Raw genomic sequence first — 15270 nt, forward strand, 5'->3', positions numbered from 1 at the left:
AGGCAGATCCTCAGCAAAGCTTTCCTTCCTCATAGCTCCCTGCTTTCCCTTTAGTCTCTTCCTGTCCTTTCCCTGTACAAATTCCCTACTCATCTCTCATCTCCTCTGGCTCTTTGTCTGTCTGCCCTCCCAGCTGAGCAGACCTGGTATAACAGGAAGTTTTCCAGAAGTAACACTTAGGATTAATAATACATTTCTGGTGTTATTTTCATAAGACTGTTTCACTAACAGCAAAGGCAAAGGTCTAAAATTCTCTTTCAAGAAACTCATGAAAGGCTTACCCCCTTCCAAAACATCTGCTACTGCCTCCTGTTCTCAGTGGCACCAAGGCAATACACTGCCTTGAATTAAGGCGAAGCTTTTCATAATGCCTAGCTTCCTACTGCCTTAAAGAAACTTGCAGTCTGTGCTGTCAGGAGGCAGAGGGGAAATCCCACGCAGAGCAAGGGCACGGGGGCTGTGGCCTTCTTTGCCTGTGGCCACAGTCCCATGGAGAACAATGGGAGACTGAAAGCCATTGTGAGAGAAGGCAGCTTGTCAAACTCACTGAAGAAGATTACTCTTCAGCGTCTGCTGAAGGAGAAACTTTCGGTTATGAAGAATAATGGTCATAAGTGACCATTAATCCTAGGGGGGAAAAAAAGTCTTCAAATTCAGCCTGTGCATAAGATTTTGTAAGCTTTAACAACAGGGGGAACTTGAAACGCCAGGCCTATTGCCATAAAAACTACTGGGAACAAATTAAGTTGAATACAGATTGCTAACTTTTTCTTCAAGGACTTATTTCTATAAATTAATTTTAACTCAAGTTTTCAGACTAATTGTAAATCCTCAGGGGAGAAAAAAAAAAGAATATCTCTAATCAAAGAGTAAGTGCTATTATCCTGGGGATGATATGGTACATTTTTCACATGTGACAGAGGTTGAGTCCCTGATCTCAGTGCAAAATTCAGCTTCGCCTAACTATGAAGGCGTAAAGCATGGTAGCAAAGTACAAAATAAAGGAGGACAATAGAAGCCTTTAGGTGAGGAACCCTTTAGGTCCTCAGGCAAAAGAATTTACTGCAGGATGTCAAAAGCCTTTAGAAATCATTTTCCAATGTACTCAGGGCAAAACATTTTACGCTGGATGTTGTCAGAGCATGAGTTTCCAGTACAGCATCCCAATTCCTCACTGAGTCCTAGATGGCTCCCACCCTTATCAATTCCACACCACTGGTGTGTAGAGGGTTTGCCACATAAATCCCACAAGTAAAATAGTTCGGATTAGCATGGACTGTCAACTCTCTACCACTTAGCACTTCAGCATCTCTTACCAGTTCAAAAGGCCTGTACTGACTTCATGTAATTAATTCTCCCCATCACCCATATGTGAAGCAAGTGAGTCTATTAGCTCCTGTTTTAAAAACAGGGAAGACTTGAATAAGGAAACCAGGTGACTGACTAAAAGCCACAAATGAATTCATTTTGCATGGTTGGAGACAGGTTTCACATTTCCCAGCGACAAAGTGTTGTTTTTTCACCTAGATCAGTGATTTGCAATCTTTTTCAATTCGCACACCACTAGTATTTCTAATAATAGCATTTATCTCCTTAAAAATTTCAAGCAGAGCATAGAAAGCTGGTCTAGGTCATCCCAGGAGCTTGGATACTGCAGGCTGAAAGTTGCTGAATCAGACTGCCATGCCACAGCTTTTCACTGCACTTTGTGAGCATTAAAGAGAACAGGGAGAAGCATGTAGCACCCATTTTCACAAAGGCTGGGATTTGAATTGGCACACAAAAAGGCTGCTGGCTTTGCCAGATGGTTCCATCACTGATAAGTTACTGCTCAGCTTCACTTCCAGAGGGGGTAAAAAAATAGAAAAAAAAAAAAAAATCAACCATCACTTATTAGTTTTCAAAATCCAAATCAATCTCCATAAATTACTCTATTTATCTTAGTGGCGGAGAACACATCTGCCACATCTCCATAAATCTCAACACATGCACTGCAGTCTTGCCTGTCACTTGCCTGTGACTTCCTCAAGCCCCTCACTCAAACAGGTAGCCTGCAGATGGTGGCACCTGCACAGTAAAGGGATCCCCCAGCAGTGACCTTACTGCAGCATATCATCTCTAATGCGCACACACCCCCATACATCAAAGCAGATGAGCCCAAACACATTTCTATTAACAGCCCCAGGGTGTTCCCAGCAAGATCTGAAACTATTCTGACATCAAAAGAACATCCCATAAAACAGTCTTTAAAAGTAACCTAGAAAATTACTATGCCAAGTGAGGGTGCCGGGCAAGGAATCTACTTCTCCACCTTTGCTACAATAAAGCAGCTAAGGATTATTTTATTTGGCTAAGAAATTAAAAAAGCACTTGTACTGGGCAAACTAGATTTTGCTATCAAAACTCATCTAAAAACATTCAATCAGCCAGGCAGGTTTAACTTACTCAGTAACCCAAAACCTGTCCCCCTAAGAGACAGGCGTCAAGTCTTGCTGGTAAAACAGCAAGAAAGTTATTTTCTCGGGGATATCTGTGCAACAGAATGAACAAAGATGCTCTTCCCAAAAATATTTTCTGAAGATAATGAAACAGGAAGGGTAGAAATGGTATGCATTTATGTGTGTCTCTTTTTTTCAAGACACAACCTGACTATCCAGCTCTTAAAAGCACCTCTCACCTATGAACACACATGCTATATGAGGCCTATTATGCTTGGCTGCAAGCTCTGTTTGGACTAGACGGCACTGTCTGGGTCTGTCACATGCATCTAACAGCAAAGCAGGCACACCAGTAACAAACACCAGCAAGTTCAGGTGCCCATGCAAGGCAATGAGCTGGCTTCCACAGAGCCAGCATTCCAGGTTTCTGAGTCTCCACATTTATGAAATTCCTTGCTTATTTTAGAGGCAAGAACTTGACTTTCTTTAGCTATAAAAGGAGAACAGATGAGGAGACAGACAGGCAGACTGAAAGACATTAACAGAGGGCCCAAGGGACCAGGACAACAGCCTACCCTCTGGCTTCGCAGCGTGACACCTGCAGATTTGAAGTCAGGAAACTTGATGCCAGCAGTCTCAGGAACAGCCTGAAAGAGATCGAAACAGGATGTGTTGATGGAGGAAACACAAGATTTCATATAGAGACTATCTGAAGGGGAAACACTGTTTCCTATGACAGAGAACCACCTGCCACGGCCACATGTCAAAGCTGAGGCAAGAGGAAAATCCCAAGCAACAGGATTCAGTGGGAAAATCCCAAGCAATTCACTGAGAAAAATACTCCAAGGTATCTTTAAAGAGCTCAAACATTTTTGGTTGGTTGGTTTAAAGGCACTACTTTACACAGAGCCTTACACCCATCCACACAAGCATAACCCCAAATGGGACTCCTTATACTAATATATGCATATTTGCACAATATCATCCTTATCTAACTTGGGCCCATTTCACTGATCAAAACAGCCCAGGACTTCCCTAAATCTTGGCTTTTGACTGCAAGTCCTCTAAGGAATGAGCTGAGAAACCTCTGATCTGTACAGACATGAACCCACTAATGAGGATGTAAGGACTGCACCCCTCCAGGGAGGCCTGCTGTTCGTACACATTTTGCCATTTGTCCACTCGTTAGACAGTTCCCTTTCTTCCCCACTTCACATTTTTAAGCATAGCAATACAAGGCAGCAAACTTCTAATGTTACTGCTTCTAGACAGTGGAGCATTTAGCTGCATTTAACAAAATGGAAAACAAAATAATGCAATCTCTTAAAAATCTGCACTACTGAGAAAAGCACAAAGTGAGAAAACTTTTTAAAGATTAAACCAGACTACCTGCAGGGCCCTGTGCACTGAATGGTGTGGGGTCCCCTCAACAGGTCAGCAATACTCCTGATGCAATCTAAGAATAGTCACAATCTCTGAAAATGCATGCTCAATTGCACTTTTCCAAAAGGAAGAGTCACCTCAAATCTCCCGATTTCTTTGGAGGCAGAGTTTGCCTTGCTGCTCCCACATTCCTCTGCAGAGGCTCTGCAGCTTGCTCTTTGTTTGCTCCAGTCAGGGCTGAGACAACCAGGGCTGCCCCAAGATCATAAGAGATGCTGAAGGACAGTGACTCAATTCCTCAAGTTCCCTACCAATGACTCTCACATCTCCATCAGCTATCCCTATGTCTTGGTCTTGAGGGAGCACCTTGCAAACTGCTCTGTGTGGTCAGGCATTTAGATTTTTTTCAGTTATCTGTGGTCAGTCCAATAAAAAGAGACCCCTGGAAAGATTTCTAAACATGACTGCGGTGGAAAAAGTATTCTCTAACTACCAATAGGGCTTATGAACTTGTAGGGATCACTTTGATCTTTGGTACGATGTAGCCTCCCTGCTTGGATTATTAGAGACAAAGGCAGCTGCAATCAAAATCCAATCCTCTCTGCTTCCTTTGGATGAAGACTGGCTTTCAGACTCCCCGAACTTTGCCCCCCAGACTCTTGCTGAACACCCCGACACAAGCAGCAAGGGTAAATCAGCATTGTTGGCTTAGCCGAGACAACTCTGACTGCACTCAGAGCATAAGCAATTAAATGGGTTCTTTTGCCTTGTGTGCCTGTACATGCTGTAAACGCTTCAACCTCAATTGACTCTTTGGTAAATGATTTTCCTTTGTTGAAATGATGCTGATGCAGCTCCCGATTCAAATTCTTAGTTAAAATGCAATTTTTTTCTTAACATTTCCCGGCTATAGTTGGTAATTGACTCCTAATGGACTCTGTCATGGTTGAAATGATGCTAGTGCAACAACAGAAACTGCTTCTCTGCCCACCCTGGCGTGCCTATCCAGTAAATGCCTGCAAGCAGGCACCAGCCAACAGGCAATATTTAGGGCTGGACTCCCTCACCTTGGCATTCTCAGCATCTTTCCAGCCCCATTCTCCATCATCACCCTTTTTCATTACCACCACTGACAAGCTGCTTTCTTTAGGGGGAGATATGCCAGCCACGGTTGAGTTTTACCAGATCAACCCTCAAGTGAATTCAATGCGCAAGGTGCCCAGTGATGATATATTAATTACATTGGGGGGTGGGAGGGGGGGTGGGGGGGAATCAAAATAACGTTTTAGGGAAGTCGTGACCATTAGGCACACTTCATCAAGCAATAACTGTCTAGCATTCACTGCTTCTCTCCTCTCCCTGCACAGACCCTTTTGGAAGACAATGACAGAAGTGCTTTCTGTTCACAAGCCAGAGCGACAGGAAATCCCAGGAAACATCTGAGATTTTGTAACAGCCCTTTCCTAGTGAAGGTGCTGAATTTAGTTAGGTCCACACTGTCCTCTTTCCAGAAGGGGAAATTGAGGTAACATCAGATGTAAATTGAAACCTGTGTTCTAGGCTCCTTAAACTTTAGATCGGCTCAGGGAGAAATAAGCAGCAATAGCTCCCAGAATACAGAGTCCCCCAGCAGCACTGCTCAGATCACAGCTGAGGATCAGGAGAGGGGCATGTACTGAGCTTGGGGAAGACACTGCTGAGAGCCAGGACTGGGGAAGAAAAGGGAAACCTGGACTAGAAAAAGAAGGCAGGTGAAAGACAACAGGTTTGTGGGACAACCCTGCACAGCAGTACCAGAATACACCTGGGAGAAAACAGATGCTTTTCCCTGCCATGAGGCACAAGTGGCTGGCATAATTTCATCCCATTTCTCAGGGAGGGAAAGGGAAAAAGACTTAAATCAGCATTTTTCAAATGGGAGAGAGACAGAGAGCACACTAAAATACTAGACAATGGCTGCCTTAGACCAATCCGCCTTCCAAAAGACATAACTGAAAAAGCATCTGCTAGGAGGCAGCCAGCAGCTACTCCCCCTAGAAGAGCTGAGGGCCTGATCCCTGCAGGATTGCTAAAGGAAACATTACCCAGCCAGAGCATAAGCAGGGGAAAGGAAAAAAATTTTAAAAATAAAAAAAATGTTTACAGGCTTCTCTGTCTCTTTCTTCTGTGGCAGTTTCTTCTTGGGAGCCTTGCGCTCAGCACGTCTCTGCTCAGTGGTGGTGTCAGCAGCTGTGATGAGCTTCTGTAGGTCTTGGGTTCTCTTTTCTCTCTCTTTCTTCCTGGTTTCAATTTTGCGGAGCTCCTGGATCAGGTATTCTTCTTCTGCCACCTGCAGACCAGAGCATGTAAAGGCAATCAGAGCAGCAGAGGAGGCCCAACAGGGCAAGGGGGCCATCTACCGATAACAACTCTGCTCTGAGCCAGCCCGGGGAGGACTTGAAAGCTCCCCTGCCCAATATCTTGGATTTACAGAGCACATTAGGTTCCACAGCCAGAGCTCTGCATCCATGGCAATGCCAGTCTACAGACTGGCAGGTACTGTATCACAACATCCATGATGCACGCTTCAGCAACGTCCATAAATTACTAATCCCACCTCCAGACAGAGACCAAGAGCACAGACGGAAGAGTAAAAAAGCCCAAATATACTGTAGTTGCAAATGCAGCGTTATGAAAAGCCGGATCCCCTCCCCAGACATACAGACCCTAGAGCAGCTATGCCTAGTATCAGCACACCCGTCACTGTGGGAGGGACAAGCAGAGTTGTTACACATAGGAACTTGTCGTTAGAGGGAACTACCAACAGAAAAGGATGCTCTCCCCCAGCCTTTGGGGAACACACAGTTCCTTAACCTCTAAACCCTGGGACTGTTACACAGCTTCAACAAAGAGGAGAACTAGAAATTCAGATTTACAGTCTTTGTTGTTTTCTGCCAAGATTTTTACTCTCAAGGAAATAATTCTCTCCCCATGGGACTCAGAGACTCATAAGGACATTGATCTGAGAATTTGTTTCTCTTCAGAGGACTAGTACACTAAGGTCACAGAGAAAGTGTTGGCAGTTATCAAAGACCGTAACTCTGGTCACCTAGCCCTCTCTTCTGTGTGGTCAGCGTTCTCAGTTATTGTCCTTTTGTATCCCTTAAAATGACATGAACTCAAAAACAAAAGCAGCACTTTGCTCTTTTCTTGTCCAGTCTTTCTTTCCCTTTCCCACCCTCCGGCCTATTTCATCCACCTACTGATTCCACTTATCATAAATCTTTTGCAGCAGTGATGCTCTCTTCCCCGAGTTACCTGCTCTGGTGTCCTATTATACAGTCTTTCCAGTTGTTCCTTCCTTCGCCTCTCATGGCCAGCATCGAAGACTGGGATTTTCAAGTCTGTGCCCGGCGCTGCACGAATATTAGCCAACTTGGCACAGATGTGATAATATCGTTCCTTTAGGTCCTCCACTGATCTTTTCTGTGAAAGACACCACAAAAGGACAACATTATGGAAGAACTAAGCAAAACTTTGTGCAGTAGCCAGCTAAGGACCATGGGCTGAAGGATGTCAGATAGAGCACAAGACAGTGCCTGGGAGGAAGATCAGCAGGGAGCCTTACCAGCTCTGGTGGAACCACGGGCAAGGGGGAGTTTTTCAGTGAACTGCGTGAATTAACTCTCACAGGTTCACAGCTACTGCTTTAAAAACACCCACCAGAGGGTCCAACAATACAGCTGAGGGTTAGAGACAATACAGCAGTGAAGCATTCCTAGATAAAAGGATGCAAGCACAGTTGTCTCAAGAGGAGAAAATCTGCAAACACAGAACTGTGACAAACGCACAGGAGGCCTCCTCTGAGCTGCTCCAGACAATGGACATTTGATCCCTAACCAAGAAGGTATCGGCTACAACAATTCATTGTCCACTGTTACATGGAGTCTGAGTTGTGTTGCCTTGCTCCCAGCACCAAAGGTGTTTGGATTGCCCAGCTGGGCAGACTCTTGTTATTTTACTTTGCTACAGGCTCTTCACACAAGCATTTCAGAGGGCCACAAAAAGCTCCAGCATTTGGAGCTGTTCTGTAGGAATCACATCATTTCCCCGCATCACAATGAGGCATGGAACCAGCAGCTAAAGGATATTTACAATCATGACACCGGAGTTGCATATTCAGACCACTGATGGTCCCTGCTTCCCAGCAGATGACAGAAACATGCACCAGGTCAGACCACAAGTCGGGGGCACCACCAGGGAAAAATCACAATCCCCAGGCACCATTAACATATCCTTCTCCCAGGACCTAGACTGGAATCCAGGACACCTATCCTGCCCAGCTAAAACTCCCCAGCTGCCTTATCTTCAAGGAACAATGAGTTGTTCTCCTGGCAGGGGAAAACCTTCTGACTTTCTAATAAGACACAACAGGGAATAAGCACAAGTCACTGTGGATTTAATTACAAACAAAGCAAGCAGCAATGCCCTGTGCTGGAAATTCAATATTCCTTGATGCCAATAATTCATTATTTTCCCCTAATTAAGTTGATACAAAGGGTAATTTGGTCTTTGCAGTGCAGCAAGGCCTGCACGTGCCATAGCAGCAGGTTGCTAGCAGCACCTTGGCCCCCGGGACTCACCTTGAACTGCTGGTGATCATAGCGGTCATGAATCACCACAAAGCGCAGATCAAAACGCCGAGCCAGGTCAAAGAGGTGGTCTGTCTCAGCTTTGGTCCACGCATCATCATGGAGATACATCTGGTACTCCTGCTCCGAGTAGACAGGTACCTGCACTGTCTGTGCAGAGAAGAGAAAACATGGTAGCTCTCTTGCAGCACCAGCCTTCTCACTGACAGTTGGTAAGGGTCGAGGTACTTGAGCCAAGAACAAGAGAAGCACACAGACAGGAGGGGGCTGCCAGGACCCTGAGCAATGGATCCTGGTAGGAAACATGATGAGCAGGCAGAGGACTTGATCTCAGAACCATAAACATGACGTTCTGGGGAGCCTACCAGAAACTACAAGGCTGAAACCTATTTCAGGTGGCTGACAGGCAGAGGTCAGCAACCTGCATCCTGACAATAGGTTTCAAAATTATCAGGCTAGCATGACAGTGAAAGCAAGGTTCAGCCAGCCTCCTTGCATTCCTCCCATATAGCAGCACCAATACCTTGACAGAAACTGCTCTGACAGTCAACTCTAATTGGGCTGGGGGACGCTCACTTGTACAGGAAGAACGGGAAAGGCAAGGAGCAGTAGTTCCTACCTTTAGCACACCTTCTGCTTTGATACACAACCCACTTCTTTCATCTTTGGTGCAGACAGTGCCATGAAGATATGAAAGGCCAGGTGCTGTACAACTGAGGGCCATAAACTTGACAAACAACTTTGTCCCTCCCTTCCTCATCCACCCTTTCTCCAGCAGAGCTACAGGACCAAACAACAGTTCAACACTCAGAGCGTCCCAGGTGCCTAAAAATCCAAACCCACACCGCTGTCCCCATCCTGGAACTGCTCTGCAAGAGCTCTATCCAGAATACAAGTGTCACATGAGTACTAAAGGAACAGTAAAATGACTTACTCTAGATGAGGAAGTCCCAGTGACTGCAAAACTGCAAACAAGCCTGTGGTTTCCTCCCTCACCCCCTCCTACCATTCCTACAGTGGAACTTTGCTCAGCCCGAGGAGGTCCTGCCTCCACAATATCGTGTGTGTGCAAGTAGCACACATGCTTCAACACCTCTATGCCCTCATGAGTCCTACACCAGAAAAGTAATCCTCATGAACTGGACCCAGCTCGGAAGAGCATTTCTGAGCCTCCAAATAACAGCTTCTTTAGGTCTACTGTCCTTCATCCATCACTTAAGTCACAGAATCTTAAAGGTAAGACTTATCTCTTGCGGATGTGCTGCACCTCAACATTCAAGTAACACTTCCACCAGGAGAAAATCCATCCCACTAGACACTGTAAGGATGTCCTATGTACATCATGAAAAAAGAAATATTATCTAGAGTAGCATACATACACGAAAAGAGCCAGCAAGGCCCTCTGCAGTGGATGGAAGGGAAGGTGGCAGATGCCTGATCAGAGAAGAGAATGGAACAAGAGCAAAGAGCAGTCCCCAAAACTCACAGTTGTTCAGGTGAGAACTGCTGAGAAGTGAGAAGGTGGGAACTCATCAGATGGAAAGCTCAAGGCAACCATGGGATGACTGTAAGTTCAAATGCAACACAGCCACGAAAATACAACTATGACCCATAGAGAGGGATTTCCAGCAGAAACTGGCAGGGTTTCAGTTGCACAAGACCCTGGCAGAAATACCAGCTGCAACTCTACTGACCCTTGTTCAGGAAAGATGAACTGAAATGGAAAGAAGTACAGGGAAGAGCAACAGGGATGAGTAATGGGGTAGGGAGTTTGTCTTCCCACAGCAGATTGGAAGAGCCTAGCAAAGGAAGTCTGAAAGGGAATCTGACTGCAGGCTTCAACTATGCTGAAGGGAATGAAAGGAATACTCAGAGGAAGAAAAGAACAACTGAAATAAGGACAAAGAAATTGGCTTGCAAAGAAATGCCAATTTAACATGGAAAATTTAACCTGGAAATTAGAAATGGAGACAAGACAGTTTGGAAGAGGCTCCCAAGAAAGCACAGGGGCAGGAAAATCCAAATGCTTTTCAAAAGGAACTTGATCAGTTTATGAAAGGGACTGGATAATGCAGGACCTGAAAGAGCCAAGAAGAGGATTCAATGGCCCAGAAAACCCCTCTCAGTCCTACATTTCACACTATAAACTCACACAATGATGGGCATTAAATTAGATAAAACTGCTCAGGAAAGATCCTGGACCCATGAGACAGTTCTGTAAAAACATCAGCACAATGCCTAGTAGTGGTGAAAAGACAAACTGAACAGTAAAAATGATCAGGGAAATAAAGAGAAACACAGTCAATGTACAAACCCACCATGCTTCCATAAGCGAAACACTCCTAGTCCACCCATTTCAAAAGAAAGGATATTTGATAACAACAAGGATGAGACAGGGCACAAAGGGCAGATGTATGTCAGATTACGGGAGGCACAGTACATATACATAGCAAGGACAATTTATGACGTCATGTAACACAAGATCTCAGAGGCACTAAATAAAACCCCAAGGCAGCAGTTTAAAATTAACAGAAGAAAGCACGCTTGCACACCATACAAAATTAACCTGAAGAACTCATTACCATGGGATATTCACAAAGCAGCTTTCTGCCCTGCATGTACCTAGCAAGAATTATTAAACACAAGTTCCAGGTGAAGAAATCCTTAAGCCAAAGACCACCAGAAGCTAGAAAAAAAATTCTCTGAATTTGCCCCATTCTCATGCTCTTTCTCTAAGCCCTTACTAATGGTAGCCATCAACAAAATATCAGCTGGGAGAGGCCTCTGCTCTGACACCAGTGAAGCTGCTTTTATATTCCTATTTCACACCCTGGATCAAGGCTCAGTGTACACTGTGAAACACAAGTTTACATTTTGGATCTCAGTGAAAAAGAGGGATGTGGTCTGGAAACTGGAAGCACAGAGAAAAGTCAAAGCAACTGAGCAGTGACGAAGGAGCGAGGTTAAAGAGCTTGAGCAACTGGGTCAGGAGTTGTAATGGGCTGCCCAGGGAGGTGGTGGAGTCCCCATTTCTGGAGGTGTTTAAGAGTCGGGTCAACACAGCACTGAGGGATCTGGTGTAGTTGGGAACTGTCAATGTTAGGTTAATGGTTGGACTGGAAGATCTTCAAGGTCTTTTCCAACCTAGATGATTCTGTGATACTGTGACATGAAAATGGGCTCATACCAAGGGGAGCAAGAGATTCGGGCAGAGGTATCAACTATGTGAGAAGTAACCCACAGAAGAGTCTGGAAAAGCAAATAAAAATCCTCTGACATAGCAAATATCTGTAACACTCCCCATCAGTGCCTGCCACCCTCTCAGCCACAGACCCACAAGGGTAACAACTTGCCCCTAATATTATGTAATAGTGCATGTGCAGATGGAAGAGGTCTGTACCACTAATCTAAAGGTTGCAGCCTTGCTGAAGGCTCTTCTGTCAGTCAATTCAGAGTACATGATAAAGGTAAGGAGACAAGAATCATATAATTACAACACTCATGTGTGGCCCCCTCTGATAAACTCGGTTGAATTCAGCCAAAAACTGTTACAGCAGTAGAGTCTTAGAGACAATTACACTCCCAAAGTTTCAGTCAAGGCACCTATCTACCCAGCTGTCTAAGTGAGTCATGCTTCATACTTCCACCCTAGACATCAGAGAAGAGATACCACAGGAGGCTCTTACCAGTGTCCCAGCAAGAGGAAAAGCATCAGTCAGAGCTTGAGCCTTCTAACATACAAGGTCAACAAACCACTTAACTCTGCAGGAAGTCAGGCTTTGTTAGGGCTGATGTTCTGTGAGTTACAAACTTAAAATGTCATATACCGTTATACACAAGCAGAGCTTTTGTGGAATCATGTTAGCACACTTTTTTTTCACCCTTCAGATTTGCATCGTGAAGCGGGTTAAATTACATTATGGAGGCACCCTAACTCTGCTCTATCCTAACTTTGGAGGTCCTGACTTTGAAGTATAAATCTTTATGTCGTTTTCTTTGTGTCTACACATGAAAGCCCCAACCACTCAAAGCAGATACATCTGGGACAAAAGACAGCAGGAGATTACAACAACACATTGCGACAATTTAATATAAGACACGAAGAACAGGGTACTGCACCACACTGATACCACAGGAGCAATTTCAGAGGGAATGCAACGTAATTCAGCATCTGTGCTGGAATCTGGCCAAGAGGCCGCAAGCCAGCTTTTTGGCCACAAAGCTCAAGCAATTTTTTTCATACTGGGCAAAATAACAAGACTTATGACTGTAATGTCTCACTCAGAATAGACTCTTTTACTACCCGGAGCCTGTAATCAGGGGGAGGATGTTGGTTAGGAACTGAATTAGATGGCAGAGTGTCTCTTTACCGAATCAGTGATTGCACACCTGAAACACGGGGTGCTCTGGCAAGCTCTGACCACATACTGACCCCACTTAGCTTGAATGATTTGGAAACATCATAGTCTGTGGTCACATGGCTGCAGGCCATGCTGCAGTTTAAAATGCAATTGCCAAATCTAACTCAGCCTTCACTTGTCGAAAGAACCAACTTCCTGTCTGTACATTCAAGAAAATGACCGAATGGTATTTTCCAGCTGCTATTTATATACTTTTGTTTGAAAGTGGTCCCACTTACTTTATTGAACCTGGCAAAAGGGTAGTCCTTCCCTTCCTCTGCTGCTCTCCTCCAGTGGTAGAACATTGCGCCATCTTTTCTCGCTGGGTTGGTGAAAGGCATCCACTTCCAAGGCCGGACTTTCTTGGACCCCAGTTTTGCTTTGACTGTTCGATAACCCTGAGTTGTATCACTTGGCAGCAGTGGAGGTGCATCCCTGTGGTGGAGAAAAGCACTAGTTGACAAGAAGAAAGAAGTAGCCCAGGACAAACCCAAAGAGATTTCAGATTGAGAGTGAGACCTGCCACCACAATGTTTAGGGTGGGAAAACTGAGTTTAAGCTTTATTCCAGGTTTTGCACTTCCCAGACTGCAGCGCTTCCTGCACCAGAGGACAGAATACACAGCATGGATGGGTCTGAACAGAACCATCTGTAAAAAAAACTATGCAGCAGACCTCTGAGGAGAGGGCACAATCCATAACAAGCTAAATACAGGCTGCAGCAGAACTCTTTTTGCAGAAATAAAAGCAAGTGCTATTCCCAGTTGTGAATAAAAGAGAATTAGATACAGAAGAGTAAGAACACTGCCTTGTCTGCACCAGACTTTTGTGCCTGTACCCAATTCATCTCCTACACAGAGCAAACCCCTCAAATTTAGAAGAGAGAAGACAGACACTGTCCGTGACTGCCTAAGAGAGAAGGGCACAAGCATGGGCCAAGCGCAAAGGGGAATCAATCTGGGAAGTGAGACTGCCCATCGTTTCAAGAGGATGCTGCCCTGCCACCAAAAGCCCAGGCTACCCCACAACCTGCACAGATGACCATAAGCCCTTACTTTTTGTCAGAGTAGAGGAGTGCATAAACTTCTCGGTGCATTCCTTCTGGTCTCTTAAATGTTAATGTCTCTGAAGATTTCTTGGATTTTTTCTGAAACAAAAGAATTGCATTTCAGAAGGAGAAATACCCAAGGGAACATTAAACTACATAAACTGGTGCCCTGTGATGGTTTTCACTTTTATCTGGTTTTAGACACCTTGACTTTCTCCAGGAAAATGTCTGTTCCTGGTGGAGGACACTGAGACAAAATGCACCCACTTTCAGTGATAGCACTCACCAGTACTCAGACACTTGCTGTTGCTGATAACACACGCTTAAATTCCAAGTTGAGCATCTGGCTGTAGTTTTCGGGGGCTGGTGCACTAAGGCTTTTTTTACTAGGTAAGCGCTGTCCTCACATGTAGGTATTAATGCATTTAATTAAGTGATTCTCTACCTTTTAGAGAAGATAATAAGAAATGTCTTCCCAACCTCTCAGTTTTTGTCTCTTTGTTTTGCACCAACTTCAGTTTTTACCAGTTGTGATCAAGCCTTTGCAGTAGCCCCACAACAAAACTACTGGTATCACCTACAAAAGTAAACCCCTGTTCCTGCCTCCACTCTCCCATTTATGCAACAAATAATTTTTTTTAACATAGTTTCTTCACACTAGGAATTCAGTGTAGACAACTCAAATCTGGCCCTTAAAACCTTGTCACAACTGATGGTTTCCAAGACACGGTCCACCTCATATCACATATACAAGTTTATAAAATAATCAGCTTTGGATTCAGGTGGATACAGCAACAGCCACATTAACAAGGTACACTTAAGTGGGCCAAGTTTACTGAGTAGTCCAGAGCATTTGGTCTAATCGTAGCATCTTTATAACTAATAGCCATGTCACTACTTTTAAGTACTTGTTTACCATATGGCTACCAACTTTTAAATCAGAATCTTTTCCAGTAGTAAAATTAACACTGTATCATAAATTTTATTAAATCTATACAGTCACCTTTATCAACCAAATTCAAAACCCCATTAAAAAAAAATAATAATCTATCAGCTTGGACTACAACTACTTTCCATAAAACTTCACGACAGACGTTCATTACATTAGCACCTTTTCACTCTTAATCAAACCCCTTTCTCCTAGCATGTCCATCACTTTGCCCAGGACCGATGCAAGGCCAACCAAGGCGCTTACCCACAGGTCACCACACATCCTGTTTGAACACAGCCTTCTGGAATTCCCCCAGATTTCCCAGATTTATTAAAAGTTAATATCAGCAGGCCAGAGATCAGCTCAGGCAGTTCTTTTAGGAGTTGAGAACAAATTACTTGGTCCTGCTGATTTAAATGTTTTTATGCCTAGTAATTTTT

The 15270-nt window shown here is 44.4% G+C and overlaps 1 protein-coding gene across 6 annotated transcripts in view; it reads right to left on the reverse strand.

Moving 5' to 3' along the window:
* Window positions 1-15270, reverse strand: part of DMAP1 (DNA methyltransferase 1 associated protein 1) — a 40523-nt gene that overhangs the window by 23218 nt on the left and 2035 nt on the right. For all 6 annotated transcript variants that reach the window (XM_074906332.1, XM_074906333.1, XM_074906334.1 and 3 more), the window contains exons 3-8: window positions 13907-13998; window positions 13092-13287; window positions 8444-8602; window positions 7119-7286; window positions 5965-6150; window positions 3014-3085 (exon numbers count right to left, since the gene is read on the reverse strand). In XM_074906332.1, coding sequence (XP_074762433.1) covers window positions 3014-3085; window positions 5965-6150; window positions 7119-7286; window positions 8444-8602; window positions 13092-13287; window positions 13907-13998 — 873 coding nt within the window. The remainder of the gene's footprint in view (window positions 1-3013; window positions 3086-5964; window positions 6151-7118; window positions 7287-8443; window positions 8603-13091; window positions 13288-13906; window positions 13999-15270) is intronic.

This window comes from Athene noctua, chromosome 5 (assembly GCF_965140245.1).
Source record: "Athene noctua chromosome 5, bAthNoc1.hap1.1, whole genome shotgun sequence".
Classification (NCBI taxonomy): Eukaryota; Metazoa; Chordata; class Aves; order Strigiformes; family Strigidae; genus Athene; species Athene noctua.